Source organism: Puma concolor, chromosome C1 (assembly GCF_028749965.1).
Source record: "Puma concolor isolate L17-30 chromosome C1, mPumCon1.1.hap2, whole genome shotgun sequence".
Taxonomy (NCBI): domain Eukaryota; kingdom Metazoa; phylum Chordata; class Mammalia; order Carnivora; family Felidae; genus Puma; species Puma concolor.
Genome location: NC_141674.1, coordinates 57,888,738 through 57,906,707, shown reverse-complemented (window position 1 = coordinate 57,906,707; position 17,970 = coordinate 57,888,738). Strand labels below are relative to the sequence as shown.

The following is a 17,970-nucleotide window of genomic DNA, read 5'->3' as shown; positions in this document are numbered from 1 at the left end:
ATGTGTCAAATTCCTTGATTGCAAATAAAAAAGTTGTGGGGTTTTTTTTCCTAGTAGAAAAAGTAGATCTGTTTCCTTAAAATGAAGGAAATGTAATTAATTTTCACAATGCTTTGGCTATTGATGATGGAAGAAGCTGGAATTTAGAATCCAGTGTTCTCTTTCCAATTCTCTTATTCTCCAAAATGGCAGATATTTGATGTAGCAAGAAACAACCAATCTGTCTTGTTCACAAGGAGGACCCCACACAGTAGGTGCAGCCAGTGAACTGCAGGATGGCTTTATCCCTTTTTCCCTTGCTGCATATTTTATTGCCTTTAATGTGTAGCTTCATCCCTTGTTAAATGCATACTCCAGGCAATTTGACAGATGGGATGGATTTTTTTTTTTTTTTGGTGTTTATATGGTATTTTCAAAGCAAGAACAAATCTGCCTTTTCAAATAGTCTCTAGTTAGAACTCCGTAAAACTGCACATGATTCTGTTTTGTGGGGGGAGAGGGGAGGGGTGTTTTTTGATTAAATGGGAATTCAATATATTAGAACTTCATAGTTTCCCCCCGCCGAAAGAAAACCCAGGCAATACATCACAAATATCAAACTATTCTATTGATAATTTAAAAAGATAAATAAAAATATGGCCCTATATATTCTGAAAAAAGTAATAAAGCTGCCAGGAAATATATATCCCAGGTGACTGCCAGAGGCAGTTGATAATGCATTAAGCACCACAGGAACGTAAGGATGCAGGATGATTAAAAAGTGGTTGACATAATGATATATCGCATGTTGACTTAAATTCCTCCTGGGAACTATTTTTATACTACCCTTACATCAGAGCTGCCGTAAATTAATAATCATCAAATTGATTAACAGCTTTTATTTAACCTTTTCTGTATTCATGAGCGTGAAATTATAGTAAGAGTTCATATTTATAATTGTAGAGTCTGTTTATTTAGTGTCTTCTAAGGAAATATAAAGCCCCACATGAAATATATAAAACCAGACTCTTCAATACAAGGTCTTACAGTGATACATCAAGTCTTGGTTGTTTAATTTCCACACTCCTTAACTTAGAGCTTCCATGGAAAACCTCCTTTGTAATGGTAATTGATCTAGAAAAAGCAGTTCTGTAAAATATGGTTATTTTTCACATAACATGTATTAATGGACATGCTATAAGGATCCTCTAAACTTACTCCTGCTCATATGGTACAGGATAGACCAAGAGTAACAGTGAAGAGCAGTGAAAGAAAAGAGAGCCACTTAATTGAAGGCCATGTGAGTAAATGAAACATCTAAGAAGAAAACCTGGCAATAAAGGAGTTAGCTGGCAAGAAGATGGTGGCGGGAAAGAAAAAGGAAGAGAGCATTAATGGCTGAAATAATAAAAATCTCTTAGAAAAAAGTATTTAAAATAGAAACTTAGGGGCACCTGGGTGGCTCAGTCGGTTGAGCGTCCAACTTCGGCTCAGGTCATGATCTCACGGTTCGTGGGTTTGAGCCCCATCTCGGGCTCTGTGCTGACAGCTCAGAGCCTGGAGCCTGCTTCCGATTCTGTCTCCCTCTCTCTCTCTGCCCCTTCCCTGCTCATGCTCTCTCTCTCTCTCAAAAATAAATAATAAACATTTAAAAAATAAAATAAAATAGAAGCTTAGCACTTCCTATTCCTTTCCCCACTCTCTTCTCCGATGCTGTGAGGTGGCTGCCCAACCCAGATCCGGTTGTGGATGGAACCATTCATTCTCCCAGCTGCTGGAAGGCTGCCTGTTAATGGCTCACAGGTGCATTCCTCTCTGGCACTGCCTTTTACTGAAGTGGATTATCTTGCCCAGGTTATACTCCTCTGATAACTGGTGCATGCTGGTTTAAAAACCCAGCCACCTTTTCTCACTTTGGCATAATTATGAAGGGCTTCCCCAGCTCCAGTGCTACAAATAGGCTCTGTCGAAGCCTCTGTTACTACCTCACTGTAGTTAATTTCTCTTTCTACTCAACACTCCCCAATAATCCTTATCCTTATCCTTAGATCCCATTTCCAAGGAGCCCAATCTATGACACATTTGATTCCTTATCCTACAGAATTATAAAGTCCTCCACAGGTCCTCAACACTATCTTAACCGCCAGATTCCATGAACCCTTAAATCTTGTACTTTTTATCTAACTGTTGATCATTGTCTTTCCCTTAGCATTCTTTATACTCTTGCTTACATGTAACTGCTTTACCCTGGTTATCCTCCTACTTCTTTAAGCATTTTCCATTTTTGCTTTTGGTTTTAACTCAAGTTTTTCTTTCAGTACTCCTCTTACTTTGCTTTGTACTTTTTCTTGGGAAATCTCATGTACACTCTTGGCTTTAGTCCCCATCTTCATAGTAAAACCTTCTGAATCCAAATATTTAGCTCAGATCTCTGTCCTGTATTTCAGAAACCCACTAGGTATTGGTCCCTGGATATTGTATGGCTGCTCCCAATAGACATTCTTCTACCTCCATGATCCCCACCAGTTTACCCTTCACACTATGACCAGAGGTACCACATTCAATGCTTCAATGCTTACTGCCACTGTCACTGTCCCATTGTTGTTGCTTTAAGAAGGACTTGTTCCATTTCTATTTCATAAACCTATGACTCTACACAGTTTTATAATGGTTATGAAATTTTATGATGTTCTCTCCATCCAATTTCTCTCATGCAAACTTTCTTGCTGGCAATACAGTAGAAAGGGAATGGTCCTTTGAGTCATATAGAAATAGACTGTGATGCTGATTATCCCTTTAGTTAACTGTGGTAACCGTGAAAAGTCACTTAACTAACTTCTCTGCAGCTCAGTTCCTCAACTCTCTTATAGAGATATCATGAGGGCTAAGTGAGAAAATGTGTGTATAAATGTACTTGGACTACATAAAAGTTACTCAATAAATGTCATGTTCTCTCCCTTCTGCCCTTCCTCTCCTCTCTAGGTTTATTGCTCCAGCTATGCTTTAAACAACTCAACTCAGTTTCTAAATTCCAGCTAAAAAGTGCTCAACCAGACCACAGGTAGGAAGTGGGCTCTTCGTTCAGCACAGATAATTAGGAATAAAGTCAGATAGACGTGGCAGCACTGGGAACTCATTCACCTGGCATCCGAACACCTCAGGGTGCAGAAGCCAGTTGCTGGTTCATGCAGAGATCCCCAGAGCAGACACACCTGGCCAGGAGCCTGGGGTATGCACCTGGTCATAGTCTCTCTCTGCTTATCGTGGCCTTGACAGTCAAGTACGATTTGTATCAACTTCACTGCTTCCCTATAGCTTCCCTCTCCTACGATCACTATTTTGTGGCTTACCCCAGCATTTAGTGACTTCTTTCCTCTCATAATATTCAAAACCTTTTGACATCTAAGTTATATACAGATATTATAGGATTTAAAGAATGATGGCATCAATTTCATCCTTTATATTTTAAATATCTGTCCCTATAGATGCCACCTGTAATCTGTAACAGCTGTTTTTCAATTTTAGGTTATTCTCAAATAAACCATATTAAATTATTTTAAATTTCTAGCAAACATGACTGATACACTTTCATTAAGATATTGACTTGGAGGTGGTTTAGGTTAGTTTTTTGTTTTTTGTTTTTGTTTTTGTTTTTGTTTTTTTGTAGTATAGGCTTACTACATTTTTAAGGGAACCAAATATATAAACCAAATAAAGGAATACATAATTATTTGTGAAAACAGTTGAAGAGGATTTATTTAAAAATAGCAAATCCTCATTGTACATTGAAATGATTTTATTTACAAAAATTCAGTAACATTATTGTATAATTTTTGTAAGTCTCTCTGCCATTTATAAGTATAGACCTCTGTCTTCTCACCTCAAAAGAGACATGGCCTCTTGAGTGATTCCTACATCTCCTGTTTCTCCCTATTCCGATCCATATGTCGCACAATTCTCAGGATTTGTGTTCCAAATTCATAGGCCTAAACAATCACTCCTTTGTGCAAGATGCACACACTCAAGAGAATGTGGATTTCATATTTTATTTATTGCTGTAACCCCAAAACTTAGAGTAGGGTTAAGCTTGTAGTATATGCTCAATAAATATTGGTTGAATAAATAAATCCTATTTAAAAATAACATAAATTTGTCCTTTTTGGGGTATAATTTTCTAACGTTATATTTTCCTTTACAAACTATAAATGAAAACTTTTTCAAAATAGTTTAGAATAGGTTAAGGTTTGAATACAAATTCTGCTTTAAATATGCTTTCCTTTGAAATACATTTGTTTAATTTGGTTTATATTTATTGACTCAAACACGTTATTTTATTTTTGTTTTATTTTTATTTTGTTATTTATTGATTTTGGGGGTTTTTAATTCAAGTATAATTAATATACAATGTTATACTAGTTTCATTCAATATAATGACTCAACAATTCTACTCATTACTCAGTGCTCATCACAATAAGTGTACTCAATCTCCTTCACCAATTTTACCCATCCTCTTACCCACCTTCCCTCTGGCAACCACCAGTTTGTTCTCCATATTTAAGTCTGTTTCTTCTGTTTGTTTCTTTTTTTCTTTATTTGTATATTATGTGCTTGCTATGCGTCATGTATTCTGTTGCTTCTTATGCCAATCTATTTCTTATACTGTTCTCAAATTTAAATTTTACATGAATAGCTCAAAATTCCTCATTTATAAGGAATGGGTTCTGTCATTTTCATTTGCTGCTTCATTCCCAACACCTAGGCAATCTTATGAGGCAAATGCGATTATTATGTCTTTTCTTTTCAAATGAGGAAACAGAAACAATGGAAAATTAAAGAATGTGCTCTGTTTTATACAGCTTTAAGTGGAAGTGCTGGATTTTAAAGTAGATAATTCAACTCCAGAACATGGACTTCAGCCACTAGACCCTGCAGCCTTCATGGCGTAGACATCTTTGTTACCCCTTGGTGCATATCTAACACCGTAACTTGAAAAGAATAGGGGACTCTAAATATCACATAAGATGAATAACGATAAGAAGAAAGCTTTAATTCCCAGTGATCTTCCTAAAACTTTGTGGCAACTAGCCAATAAAACATGGAGATAAATAAGAGAGAACCCAAGGACTTTTGGCAACTTATTTAGTGTCAAAAACTGAAACAAAAAACACCAATACTCTTCTCCCCATCTTGGCATTTTGTGGTACTTTTTTTCTGTTAACCCAGTAAGTCTCAGATGAGGTTTACTATCTCTCATTTATTTGACATCTCTTATCTATAAAATAACATTTTCAGGATAGCTGCTATAAAAGTATGAAATCATCTTTACGGGTGCTTGGGTGGCTTAGTCTGTTGTGTGTCCAACTCTTGATTTTGGCTCAGGTCATGATCCCAGGTCATGGGATTGAACCATGCACTGAGCTCTGCACTGAATGTAGAGCCTGCTTAAGATTCTCTCTGTCTCTCTGTCTCTCTCTCTCTCTGTTTCTCTCTCTCTTTCTGTCTCTCTCTCTCCCTCTGCCCCTCCCTCCAGCTTGCACTTGCTCTCTGCATATAAAATAAAAACAAATTTTTAAGTCTGAAATCATCTTTGTATTCCACATTAAATATAAAATGTTCCATAATTGTAAAAACTTTCATTATCACAAGTGAATTAAGATTAAAATAATAAAATAATTCAAGAAGACAGACTTCCTGTCATAATCTATAAGAAATTCCCAACTGCTTCTAAAGAAATAAATACCAACATAAATTATCTATAGAAGTATTATAGCAAAAAAAGAATTAATTCTACCAACAAAGAAAAAATGTATTTTCCCCATACACTAAAATCATACCTCAGGTGATGAAAATATTTGCAATATATATGAAAGAAAAAAGGGCTCGTATATATAATATAAAAAGATCAGTTACAAAATGATAAGAAAAAGCCAACACAATACAAAGGTAGGCAAAAATCTCAATATACAAATTGCAGAGGAGCATGTGACTAATATACATATGAAACAATGGTTCATCTCTCTAGTAGTCAGGAAAGAATAACCTGAGGTAATTCAGATATTACTTTATATCCAGTAGAATGAGAAAAATAAGAAAACAGTGATTATGACTTATTTCTGAGTAGCAATGTGGGAAAGGATGTTAACATATCTGTGACACTATAAATCACTGTAGCTCTGAGTACAATATTCACCTATTAAATATAGAAAGTCATGTGCACCACATTATGGATAATGGTAAAAGCTGGAATAAGCCCTATGCAGGTCAATTTTACAAATTCTACCAAAATTACAAAAAGGCATGACATTGTATATAGCAATTCCACTCTTCTTATGATAAGCTTGCATAGATGCAAAATAAGTTATGCATATGATCATTTAGAGTAGCTTTTTGTGATAGCAAAAGACTGGGAGTTATATAAATCCACACAATGTGCTATTTAGGAGTTTGTAAAAAAATGAAAATAAAATAAGCAAGTTTTCTAAAAACAAATATGAAATTATGTCTGATATTTTCTCCTTACTGGGGAAAAAATGCCATAATCTAAGGAAAAGAAAGAAAAAATATGTATGTGTGTATACATAGGCTTATTATATATTGGAGAGATATCTCTGGAAGTCTATATAAGAAACTGACAATACCAGTTACATTGATGTACAACAATGCTAATGTACTTAGTGCCAAGTGAACTGTATACTTAAACATGGTAAATTTTATGTTATGTGTATGTTATGTGTATTTTATCACAATGAAATGATTTAAAATCTATGTCCTATATAAAAGTAAAACAATATAATTTAAAAATTATATATGTACAAATTTACAAATGTAAAGTGTATTTATGTCCTACCAAGCTTATATCTGGGTATGTTCCCCCTTGGAAACACAAGTAAATAAATGGGGATATATTCAAGTTAGCTCATATACCATTATACTAAGAGGGAAAAACTGGAAATAGAGTAAATATCCCCGAGTAGGGGATTGTTTAATAAAATGTACCCAGATATTATAGAATCTAATACAACTGTTAAAAAGAATACATTATGAATGGATAAATAAACTACAGTACATCTGTACAATGAAATATTATTCAGTGCTAGAAAAAATTATCTATCAAGCCACAAAAAGATATTCAGGAAATATAAATGCATATTATTAAGTGAAAGAAGCCAATCTGAAAAGGCTACATACTGTTTGATTTCAACTATATGACATTCTAAAAAAGGCAAAACTGTAGTTATGTAAAAAGGTCAGCAGTTGTCAGGGATTAGGAGGGATGCAGGACAGAGGATTTTTAGGGGAGTGAAACTATTCTGTGTAATACTATAATGATGAATGTCATCATACATTTGTCCAAATCCACAGAATGTACAGCAAGAGTGAAGCCTAATGTAAACTATGGACTTTGGATGATAATAATATGTCAACATTGATTGTAACAAATGTACCACTCTGGTGAGGCGTGTTGATGGTATGGGGGGCTATGCATGTGCAGGGTCAGGTGATATATGGGAATTCTCTGTAGTTTCCACTTAATTTTGCTGTAAACCTAAAACTGCTCTAAAAAAACCAAAAGTCTACTTTAGAAAAAATTCTAAACAGAAAAAAGAGGAAGAAATGAAAAAAGACATTAATCTATGCTAGTTGACATGTAAAAGTTTCCATGATACACAAAAACAAGGCACACAAAGTGTTTTTTGGCAGCATCAATGCTTCTAGAGAGAGAAACTGGAAAACCCATGTAAATGTAAACATCTGCTTTAATGATTCAAAGAGCTGAGGAAGCAACAAAGCTAGTTACTTGGGTAAGTTTTCAAAGTGGGGAGAACCAAAAAGAAAGGAGCTTTTGATGCCCAGCTCATCTCCTTTCTCTGGAAGCATTTGCCAATTCTATGATAGAATTTAGAGTCTGATAATCTGGGTTTAGTTTGATCAGAGGGCCACAACTGGGGAAAGACAGATAACAGCTTTGGGTGGTCTGGAAAGCCTAATGTAAACATTGGAGAATTGAGGAACCTTAAATGTATACTCCCCTTTGAGAGAGAGTCATTGGTATATTTTGACGCTTCGTGACACAGAACACTAGAGTTTTAGATAAAAATATCTAAAACACGGAGCAAAATGTCCTGCCTTATCAACAAATTCATGAGGGGCAAGAATCATAGTAAACACTCCAAGGTTTCAGTTGAAAATCTTAGAGGGCTATGCTTCAGAAAAGGAAGCAACCAGAGACAGACTGAAGCATTCAGCCTCTACTCATTTTAATCCCTGAAAAAAATTAGGTGGAATATTTTTTTCTGCTTTACTTGCCAGGATATTATCATCTGGTGACTCTAAAAGTTTTCATACTCCATGTCTGGCATTTAATAAAAAATTACTTAAAAAGGTAGGTTCATAATGGCCAAAGTATAAGGAAATAAACAGACACTAAAAATAGATTTGCAGGTGATCACGGTATTATGGACAAGAACTTCAGAATAACTACAATTGATATGTTCATGAACACAGTGGAAAAGATGGACATGATAGGTCAGATGAATAGAAATAAAATTTCTCCAGATAATTAGAATTTATAAAAACAGATCCAATAGATGTTCTGTAATTGAAAAACATAATCTCTGAAGTTCAGAATTTAACAAATATTTTAAAAATCATATTAGAGTGCGCCTGGGTGGCTCAGTCAGTTGAGCATCCGACTTTGGCTCAGGTCATGATCTCACAGTTAGTGAGTTCGAGCCCTGTGACAGGCTGTGTGCTGACAGCTTGGAGCCTGGAGCCTGCTTCCGATTCTGTGTCTCCCTCTCTCGCTGTCCCTCTCCCCCTCACGCTCTGTCTCTTTCTCTCAAAAATACATAAACATTAAAAAATTAAAAAAAATCATATTAGAAATTGGATAATGAGCTGGAAAACAGATCAATAGACAGTACCCAATTATAGAGAAAAAGAATATAAAATAAAGGATAGAGTACAAGAGAAATGTGGGCACAGCGGAGAGACCTATGTAACTAAAGTCCCATAAAGAAGAGAGAAAGAATGAGATTGGAACAGTACTTACAAAGATGATGACTAAGTATATTCCAAATTTGATGAAAAGCTCTAGCCCAGGAAAATCTGTAAACTATGGGAAAATGACTGAAAAGAAAACCACCCCTGGGTGTATCATAATCAAATTGCTGAAAATAAAAAAAAAAATGAAGAGAAAATCTTAAAAGGCTATAACAACAACCAAAACCAGCTCAATTAAAAATTAGGCAAAGGATTTGAACTGACATTTATCCAAAGATGTACAAAAGGCAATAAGCACATGAAAAGATGCTCATTAAAGCACTCATTAAAGGATAAATGGAAATTGAAACTACAATAAGATATCATTTCATATCCATTAAGATGGCTACCATCACACGCACACACAGGTACACTCACACACACTCACACACAAACAGGTGTTAGCTCAGATGTGGAAAAACTGGCTTGCTTTTTGCACCATTGGTGGGAATGTAAAATGGTGCAGCCACTATGGAAAACAATACGGCAATTCCTCAGAAAACTAAAAACAGAATTATCATATAATCCAGCAACTTCACTTCTGGATATATACCCAAAAGTATTGAAGGCTTGGGTTTAAAGAGATATTTGCACACCTATGTTCATAGCCGCAATAATCACAATAGTCAAAAAGTGGAAGCAACCCAAGTATTCATCAACAGATGAATGGGTAAACAATATGTGGTATATACATGAAATGGAATATTATTCCATCCTAAAAGGAAGAGGATTCTGACATATGCTACAACATGTGCAAAACTGAAGGACATTAATATTGAATGAAATAAGCCAATCACAAAAGTACAAATACCATAGGATCCCACTTATATGAAGTTTCTAGAGTAGTCAAATTCAGATAAAGTAGAATGGTGGCTTCCAGGGGCTACAAGACATGTAGGAAGAAATGAAAGACAGACATGTTAGAATTGTTGTGAGAACGGCAGTCATGTGAGAGCAAAGAAGGAACACAGGAGAAGGACTGGGCTTTTCCCAACAGTGGCAAATGGAGTATTTGTCAGCCTACTATGGGAAATCATTTATGAGATTACTACATGAAATAATAATGGGCCATATATAATTGATAGGATTATCCTGTAAGAAAGAGTTCTTCAACCAAAATACATTAAGTTGAATTAGCTATTCAAATCAGAAGTTTCAGGGAGTTATGATGATATTCTGAGAATAAGCAAATCTGAATTAAAAATCTGAAACTATGCAAGACAAATCTGAAAAACATAATTCTATTATTGGGATTGATATATGAAGGAGATAAGGTAAAGAATAAAGGTGCTATATTGGAAAGGATTCACAAATTCATCTGGCCTCCAAAGTTGGATTATCTCCATGGGGTTCCTAAGCACTGTCAGATATCTCAAAGTTTTTTCTCATTCAGTCATCCTCCTCCAAGGCGTCTCAGCAGCGTTTGACATGGCTAACCTCTATGAATATTTCTGCTTTTGTTTCTTTAAAAAACAGAACAAAATACTGGAAGCCAGTTTTCCTCTTACTGCTGACCACTGCTCAGTTTTTGTGGCTGATTCCTCTTTCTCTAAGCAGAATTTTGATGACTGAATATTGATCCTAGGAACTATACCTATGGTAATATTCCCCTTCCACTGTGTACATGTTTTCTGCCTGGTGAAATCCTGGTGGCTTCAACCACTGAGTCTATTCAGAGAAATCTTCTAGTCCTACCTCCAGTTCTGCATTTCCACCAACCCTGAGATGTCCCCATTTTGCTATATGCTCCAGGCACCTGAACTTCACATTCTGAACTAAAGTTACCATTTTAACATCCTCTACTAAAGGTAAACTCCTCTTCTCTTAATGCTCCAGATTTCAAATAATGGGGTCACTATGCATCCAAATGAAGTTCCTATAGAATCCAGTGAAGAAGGTATTGTTTCAAATCAAAGTCCTCCTCTCTCTCTCTAATGCCATCACTTTAGTTTGAGTCCTAAGTTCCCCAGCAAGTGTCAGTTTCCTGGGCTCCCACCACCAGACTCTCTCATCTTCCAGATGTTTTTCTTTTTAAAAATAATTCTTCTTTTAAGTTCTTTAATTCCTTTTAAATTATAGTCTTCTTCATTTCCTTCTGAGCTGAAATCGATGCTAACTATTACCAAGGCATTTCTAAACCCATTTTCAGAATTTTCTCTCCTTTAATACAAAGACAGCCCAACTGAACTATTTAAAAGTCTGAATTTTGAATTTCAAAATTCTTACACCTTATAGTGTAAGCTTGTATCACTGTATGACATCCTAAGATAAAAAGTCTAAGTTTATAAACCAGATTCATTAGGCTTTCATTCATGCTTTTTTATCTCTGAAGTGTTTTTTGAGTTATTGTTTAGCATTCTTCTTATCAAAATATGTGGTTTCAATTGTATAAACATTTGATATAATTTGTATGTGAGGTGTTTATCAACCATGATTTATCATTTATAAAGCCTTAACAAAAAGACTGAAAGGGAAGAAACTTTTTTTGGCTTATATAATTCTTTAGGAATCTGTACTGTTAAGCAATTGAAATATAATTTTAAATGATGTCTGTAATTATAGAAATTTCTACTACTATAGGATTTTAAATTAAAATACATATATAATTTCTAAAAGTTTTGATTGTGGATACTGCCATAATTTCTTATAGATTTTTCTTTGCAGATATATCTTAATCACCATCCATTGAAAAATATCTGTTAAATTAAGAACTAATTATATTATTATCCTGAAAAATACATGTATATTATGTATATATGTGCATATAAATATGTTTATGCGTGTGTATATGTGTAATTTTAACATGTAAAATCAGTTTCTAAGTGCAGACTTAGTTCCTTAATCCATACCAATGAAAGACTTGATGCAAATACTTTCTAAAATGAGTTTAGTTTTAACATTTTCTGATTCTATTACAATCTCCAAGATGCATTTCAGGAGAAAGAATCAGCTTCAAACACTTTAATATGGAACAATGAGATTTTCAAAGATTCTTGTTGCCATTCAAATAATCTTATTTACCCTTTCCACATTCTTAAGTCTTTTTTTAAAATCCATTCATCCAAACATTACATGCTTTTATCATTGAACCTCCTATTTCATTTCTTGAAAATGTCAGTGAGTACTGATGAAAGGAAAGTTCCTGCTTTATGTCTGGATTTCATTTGATATCACCTTGAAATTTTAAAATGTAACCTTCAAAAGTGAATGTAACTTCATTCTCTTTCTTAAAAGCATGATTGTATTATAATTCCTATTAATGGTTTAGGAGAGGAATTAATACATTTATACAGTGGTTGAATGTGTTGCAAGATACAGGGAGATTATCAGTCTTTTCAGAAAGGAATATATTGTTGAATTAGGTCTCTAAAAATAAGGCCTAGGAAAAGATACAATATTTAAACTCATCTTTTTGACCAAAATCACTTCATTATCATTGACCAAAAATCTGTTTCCTGAAATCCATAGTTACCAATTTTCTTCCTAACTATTTTTGTGATGTAATATAGTTAACACAAATACTACTAAATATGAATTTAAAATTACAAGGCTATTTGTAATTATAGAGTGAAATTCCCAGAACACTACTGAATTCTATATACTTAAGCATAGTAAAATAACATAGTATCTACTTGCTAGTTATTCCTGTCTCTGCAGACTTCTAGGTTGTGACCACTTTGACTTGCATTTTTTTCATGTAGCGGGCTCCTTTAAAAAAAAAAAAGAAAATTTAAAAGATTTTAATTACTGTACTTATAAATTGACAAATGCATCTAAATGAACATAATAAGCAAGAATGGAATGTGAAGAGCTTAATCAGATGTTTTTCTAATTGTCAGATTACACATCTTAATCAGAATAATTCCACAAACACTACCATTTTAAGTATTTGAGCTTTGAATATATAAATTCAGTGTGGAACAAAGAATGATAATATTGTCCAATATTCCTTCTAAAAACAATTCTGTTTCTGCGAGGAAAATTCTTTGTATAGTGATTTTCTTCCTTGTGTGTTTGATTCCTAATAACTACATAATAAATGTGAAATGTTATTTTTACCTTGTTTTTAAAAATTACAGAAACAGAATTTCTTTTAAAATATTTCATAATTTAGATTCTTACAGGTAAGAGTTGCCTTTTCTCTAATTATTTTGAATGAATAAAGTTTTATGTTCTCACTATTACACCTTCAACCCTGATTTGGTAATTCCCAGTGATCATTAAAACAAAGTGCTTTGACACTGGCACTTATTACGTGTGTGGATACTCATAGCTTAATGTGTTTGATATAGTACAATGAAAATAACCCAGCCTAGAATACCCATATGCATTTGTAATAATCAAATTTATTTTTTTAAAGTGACTTTAATGAGATTAATGCACATACGCACATTTATTTAGTATTGTAGTTTGCACTCAATATGTTACAACCTATGGTTGACAGGGGAAATAAAGAAGAAAATGACACCTTGAAATTATTTGTTTGAATACTTAATGTAAAGGCTTCATATTTATAAAACCCAAGAATTTTGATATAATTATTAAATGTGTAAGTCAGGACTATAAGGTGATGAGGGAACCTAGGGCAAGCTGAAAGGCCTCAAAGGCTCTACCCCGTACCCCCAGGTGGGATATGTGTGATATTCCTGGCTGCCCAAGAACAAAGGAAAGGAGAAAAACAAATGGGTAAGTGGTAGAGATCATAGTGCTGCAGGACTTAAGTCTCCATCACCCCTCCATAGTGATGTGGGAAACCAAAGTAGAAGGAAATGGCAGACAAAACGAAATTTCCTTCTAACCTGCAGCCCATTGACAAACACTTGAGGATGGCAGAATAAAACATTTCTCCTGGAACTCCCTACTGTCTTAATGCTAATACTTTGCTAGAGGGAAAAAATAACCCTAAGCTAGACAATAGCTAAGCCTCCACTATACGGGGAGTCTTGTTTAGCATATGAAAATATCACTGAAAACTTCCCCTGGACTTTACCTCCCCCAACAACCAGTGTCTCCTCATGGTCCCAGGGCAGCTCTTCCAACTTACAGGTCCTATCCCCGTGCTTCAATAAAATCACCTTTTTGCACCAATGACATCTTCAAGAATTCTTTCTTGGCTATCAGCTCCAGACCCCATGAACCCCACAAACCCCACTGTTACCCCAAAAACCTCATCATATGGAACCTCCATTTATCAGTGGAACAGAGAAGGATTTAGTCGACACAGAGTCAGGCAGAGCCTGGTGTGTTTTAGGAGTCATAAAAGAAAGCTTTATTGATATTATTTAGTACAATTATCTAATAAAAAATTTGAAAAGGGGCATTAAAGGACTAAGAAAATATTCAAGATCTGCTTAATAAAGCCAATTGTACATGGTGACATTCAGGTACCAAAAAAATCTCTTCTTGAAATTAAGACTCTAAAAGATATTTCGGAAGATAAAAACGGTAATGAAATATATAAATAGCAATTAAAATGCTGGAGATTATGTTTATTTAATTGATGCAATTATTTACTTGTATAAAATGCATGGTTTTAAAATAAGGCTTAGCAAACCATATGTTTAGGCTACAGTAATTTTCTGATTATAAATGCAATATTGAAATGAAATAGAAATTAACAATTTTTGTAGTTATTCTTAATACTTTTGTCTTTTCATTTATACTAAAATTAAAAATGATTTACCTACCACCATTACAGGTTACATAATGAAATGCTTACAGCCTGCAATATAGTATACTGAATTCTGTAGAACTACACAGATGCAGTCTGATTCAATACCATTTAACATAGTCTAGAGTCTAGATTAGAAAACTAGAATCATCTATTGTAACTTCTTTATCTGTATAGCGGCGATAATAATTAACCTTAAGTGCCTCACAAATAGTTTTTAAAAAATAATATAAAGTAAGTTTTTTTTTTTCAACGTTTTTTTATTTATTTTTGGGACAGAGAGAGACAGAGCATGAACGGGGGAGGGGCAGAGAGAGAGGGAGACACAGAATTGGAAACAGGCTCCAGGCTCTGAGCCATCAGCCCAGAGCCCGACGCAGGGCTCGAACTCACGGACTGCGAGATCGTGACCTGGCTGAAGTCGGACGCTTAACCGACTGCGCCACCCAGGTGCCCCTAAAGTAAGTTTTTAGTAGCTAAGCATACAACTTAGGAGATCTGTCTTTGCTATTATTTTGTTTTATTGTAACAAGTAAAATTATAAGCTTAAAATATACTATTCTAGTGCCTAAAAAAGTGATATATACTTTAAAATAAATTATTATATTATTGTTTTCTGTTTCCTTCTTGCTACTTTGTTGGAAATAAAAATTGTCCCTCTACTTCAGGCAGATTCCCTTTCAATATAATGAAAAAAAGTCTGAATTATTAATATTATTATTACAGTTATATTATTATACTATATGATCCCATAGTATAGTATGCTATACTATACTATTATAATAATTATATCATTATATTATTATAGTATAATATATAGTTACATTATTTTGAGAATGAGTAGATTTGCTTTTGTTATTTGCAAATCACTGGAATTGGGCCTTGCCATGGCTAGCTGGGCATGCACACTCAGCAGGAAATGGAAACAATGTTAGGAGGACACACACTCTTTTAAACACAGTATTTTATTTTACTTCTATAAATGACCTAATATACTTAGTTAACAGATAAAACCACATTTTTAAAGCTGATGTTGAAGGGGAAAGAAGGAACTCTTTGGTTATAATAGAGACTAGCATACCAGCCTTGATGGCAACCTTTTACTAAATAACTTAAAATGCTTAAAAGAGAAAGAATTTTCCAGTGTGTGTGTGTGTGTGTGTGTGTGTGTGTGTGTGTGTGTGTTTTGTTTTTTGTTTTCTGTTTGTTTGTTTTTTTCCCAGCACTATCACTGTCCCAGTTGGTGCATTGTATGTTTGGCTAAGTGCCTGAGCCTCAGGTTAAAGTCCATTTTAAAAGACTTAGTGCAAGAGCTTACATATGGAAGCATTGTGTGCAAGTCTTTTGGAAGGTTTCTTGCTTCAGGGTACACTCATTTTGCGGTATTTCTGGTTTCCAGTTTTTCAGTCAACAGTCTGGCAATATAATCTACTCACTCAGTGCCTAAACTGTGTGTAAAGGATGACAAAAACAATCCATGTTATGCATTAAATGGATGCTAATTATCACTAGCTAGTGCTCCTTATTACACCCCTTTTCTTCCCAAACTGTCCATATCTTTTGATAGTCTGAGCTGCACTAACCCCAATTTGACCTGCAATTTCAACTTGCTACTCAAAAGTACAAAGTGCATATGAAAAGTCCTTAAAGTATGGGTTACTACTTAAAATACAGCCTGGGGGGGCAAGTCTATATTCAGTTATGCTCTAGCCAGTGCGTCTCACTCTGTAGAGGCTGTAATATTTAACAAGTACTGGTACAGCCTTTGAGCTATGACTATGCAGTAAACAGGCCAGATTTGGATGCTAAGCACAACTCCCAGCTTCACATTTCAATTATATTTAAATGATATTGCCTAATATAAGTGTTTAAATGTTCATTAAAATTAACCTTTCGTATCGAGAGGGCACAGTGGGTATTCTTGACAACACTAAAATTTTAGACATAGGTTTCCAACTACTACTGGATAAATGAAAATTCAGAGGGTTTGAAATGTCAAGAATGCTGTGAAATAGATACTGAATTGGCTAAGAAGTTTAACTCTGTCTCATGATTAATGTTCTCTTAGTGTTTCTGTGATGTGATTACTAATAGTAATTAACTATTTAATGCCAGTAATGCCAGCTAATGAGGTACAGACTCTGCTTATCACAGAAACTTGATAATATCAACCCAGGAAAGACTTATGTGGTAGGGAACAAACTTAGGTTGAATTACAAGGTTAAAACAAATTTGAAATACCCACAATCTGTTTTAGGAGGAATTTCATCACAGCCCTCCTTAGCAAGTGAAGGTATTTTGAAGGTCATCAGTATCTTTAGCAAACTCAGGATTTGTTGTCACATCTTGCAAGTATCAACCTATAAGAATTCTAGGGGGAAGGCTTTCCAGAAAGCATGAGACCATACACTTAAAACTGGATTTGTGAGACCTGAGTGGAGCAAAGGATGTCTTAGTAGTGGCACTGTACGTCATTTGACTTTAAAGAAGAGCCTGCAAGTTCAGATATGAAGGCTTTTCAGAAACCGGAGGGCAAAACAGAATTTCCAGTATGAGACTAAGGCCTTCTAGATATCCTACCTGTGTAGGCTCTCAGATAAATTATGAATAAACCCTAGAAGAGCTGATCATCGAGGGGCAGTGATCCAAAGCAGATTTAAGTATAAACTGAGACAGGATATGTTAGAAGTGCACACATTTTGCTACGGGAGCTGGGGTGGCGGGGCACTCGGCACAATCTGGAAGTTTCTGGAAGGCTCTGACTCGGTGATCAGTCAGTGACTTAGATGCCCTGAGCATTTTATACATTTTATTAGATTTTAATTGAATTTCAATTTATAAAACCAAGATTCTTTAAGTTTCTTCCCTGTATATGTATTACTTTGAAGGCCAATAAAAAGACCAAATATGACAGAGCCTTGTGAATCACTATAAGCCTTTGTGTTCCTTTTATATTTACTCCCCTCTTCAAATCCCTTAAACTCTTCAGGGAGGAGGAGGAATAGACAAGCATAGAACTGCTGATATTTGGGGTTTAATTTGTTACCATAGTATGGTCTGTTCTTCCTTTCTCATATAATATAAAATTTCACAGGTGAGACAGACAGTAGACAATGGAATACAAAAAGCCAAAATTGCTTGGAAGGCAATAAACTGAGCACTTTAAACTGGAATAAAAAGAGAAGACCTTTTGCAGTATATTGGATCATAAGTATTTAGATGTGTTCCCTTCCCACCCCTCTTATTTCCATGGGAGGAATAAACCACCGATGCTGGGT

The 17,970-nt window shown here is 34.7% G+C and overlaps 1 protein-coding gene across 9 annotated transcripts in view; it reads right to left on the bottom strand.

Annotated features, from left to right (window-relative positions):
• Positions 1 to 17,970, bottom strand: part of LRRC7 (leucine rich repeat containing 7) — a 571,671-nt gene that overhangs the window by 406,587 nt on the left and 147,114 nt on the right. The window contains exon 3 of one of the 9 annotated variants that reach the window (XM_086717261.1): positions 12,654 to 12,729. The exons of the other annotated variants lie outside the window; for them this stretch is intronic. Within the exon in view, the coding sequence (XP_086573387.1) occupies position 12,654 (1 nt within the window). The 5' untranslated portion in view covers positions 12,655 to 12,729. The remainder of the gene's footprint in view (positions 1 to 12,653; positions 12,730 to 17,970) is intronic. 9 annotated transcript variants of the gene reach the window in all.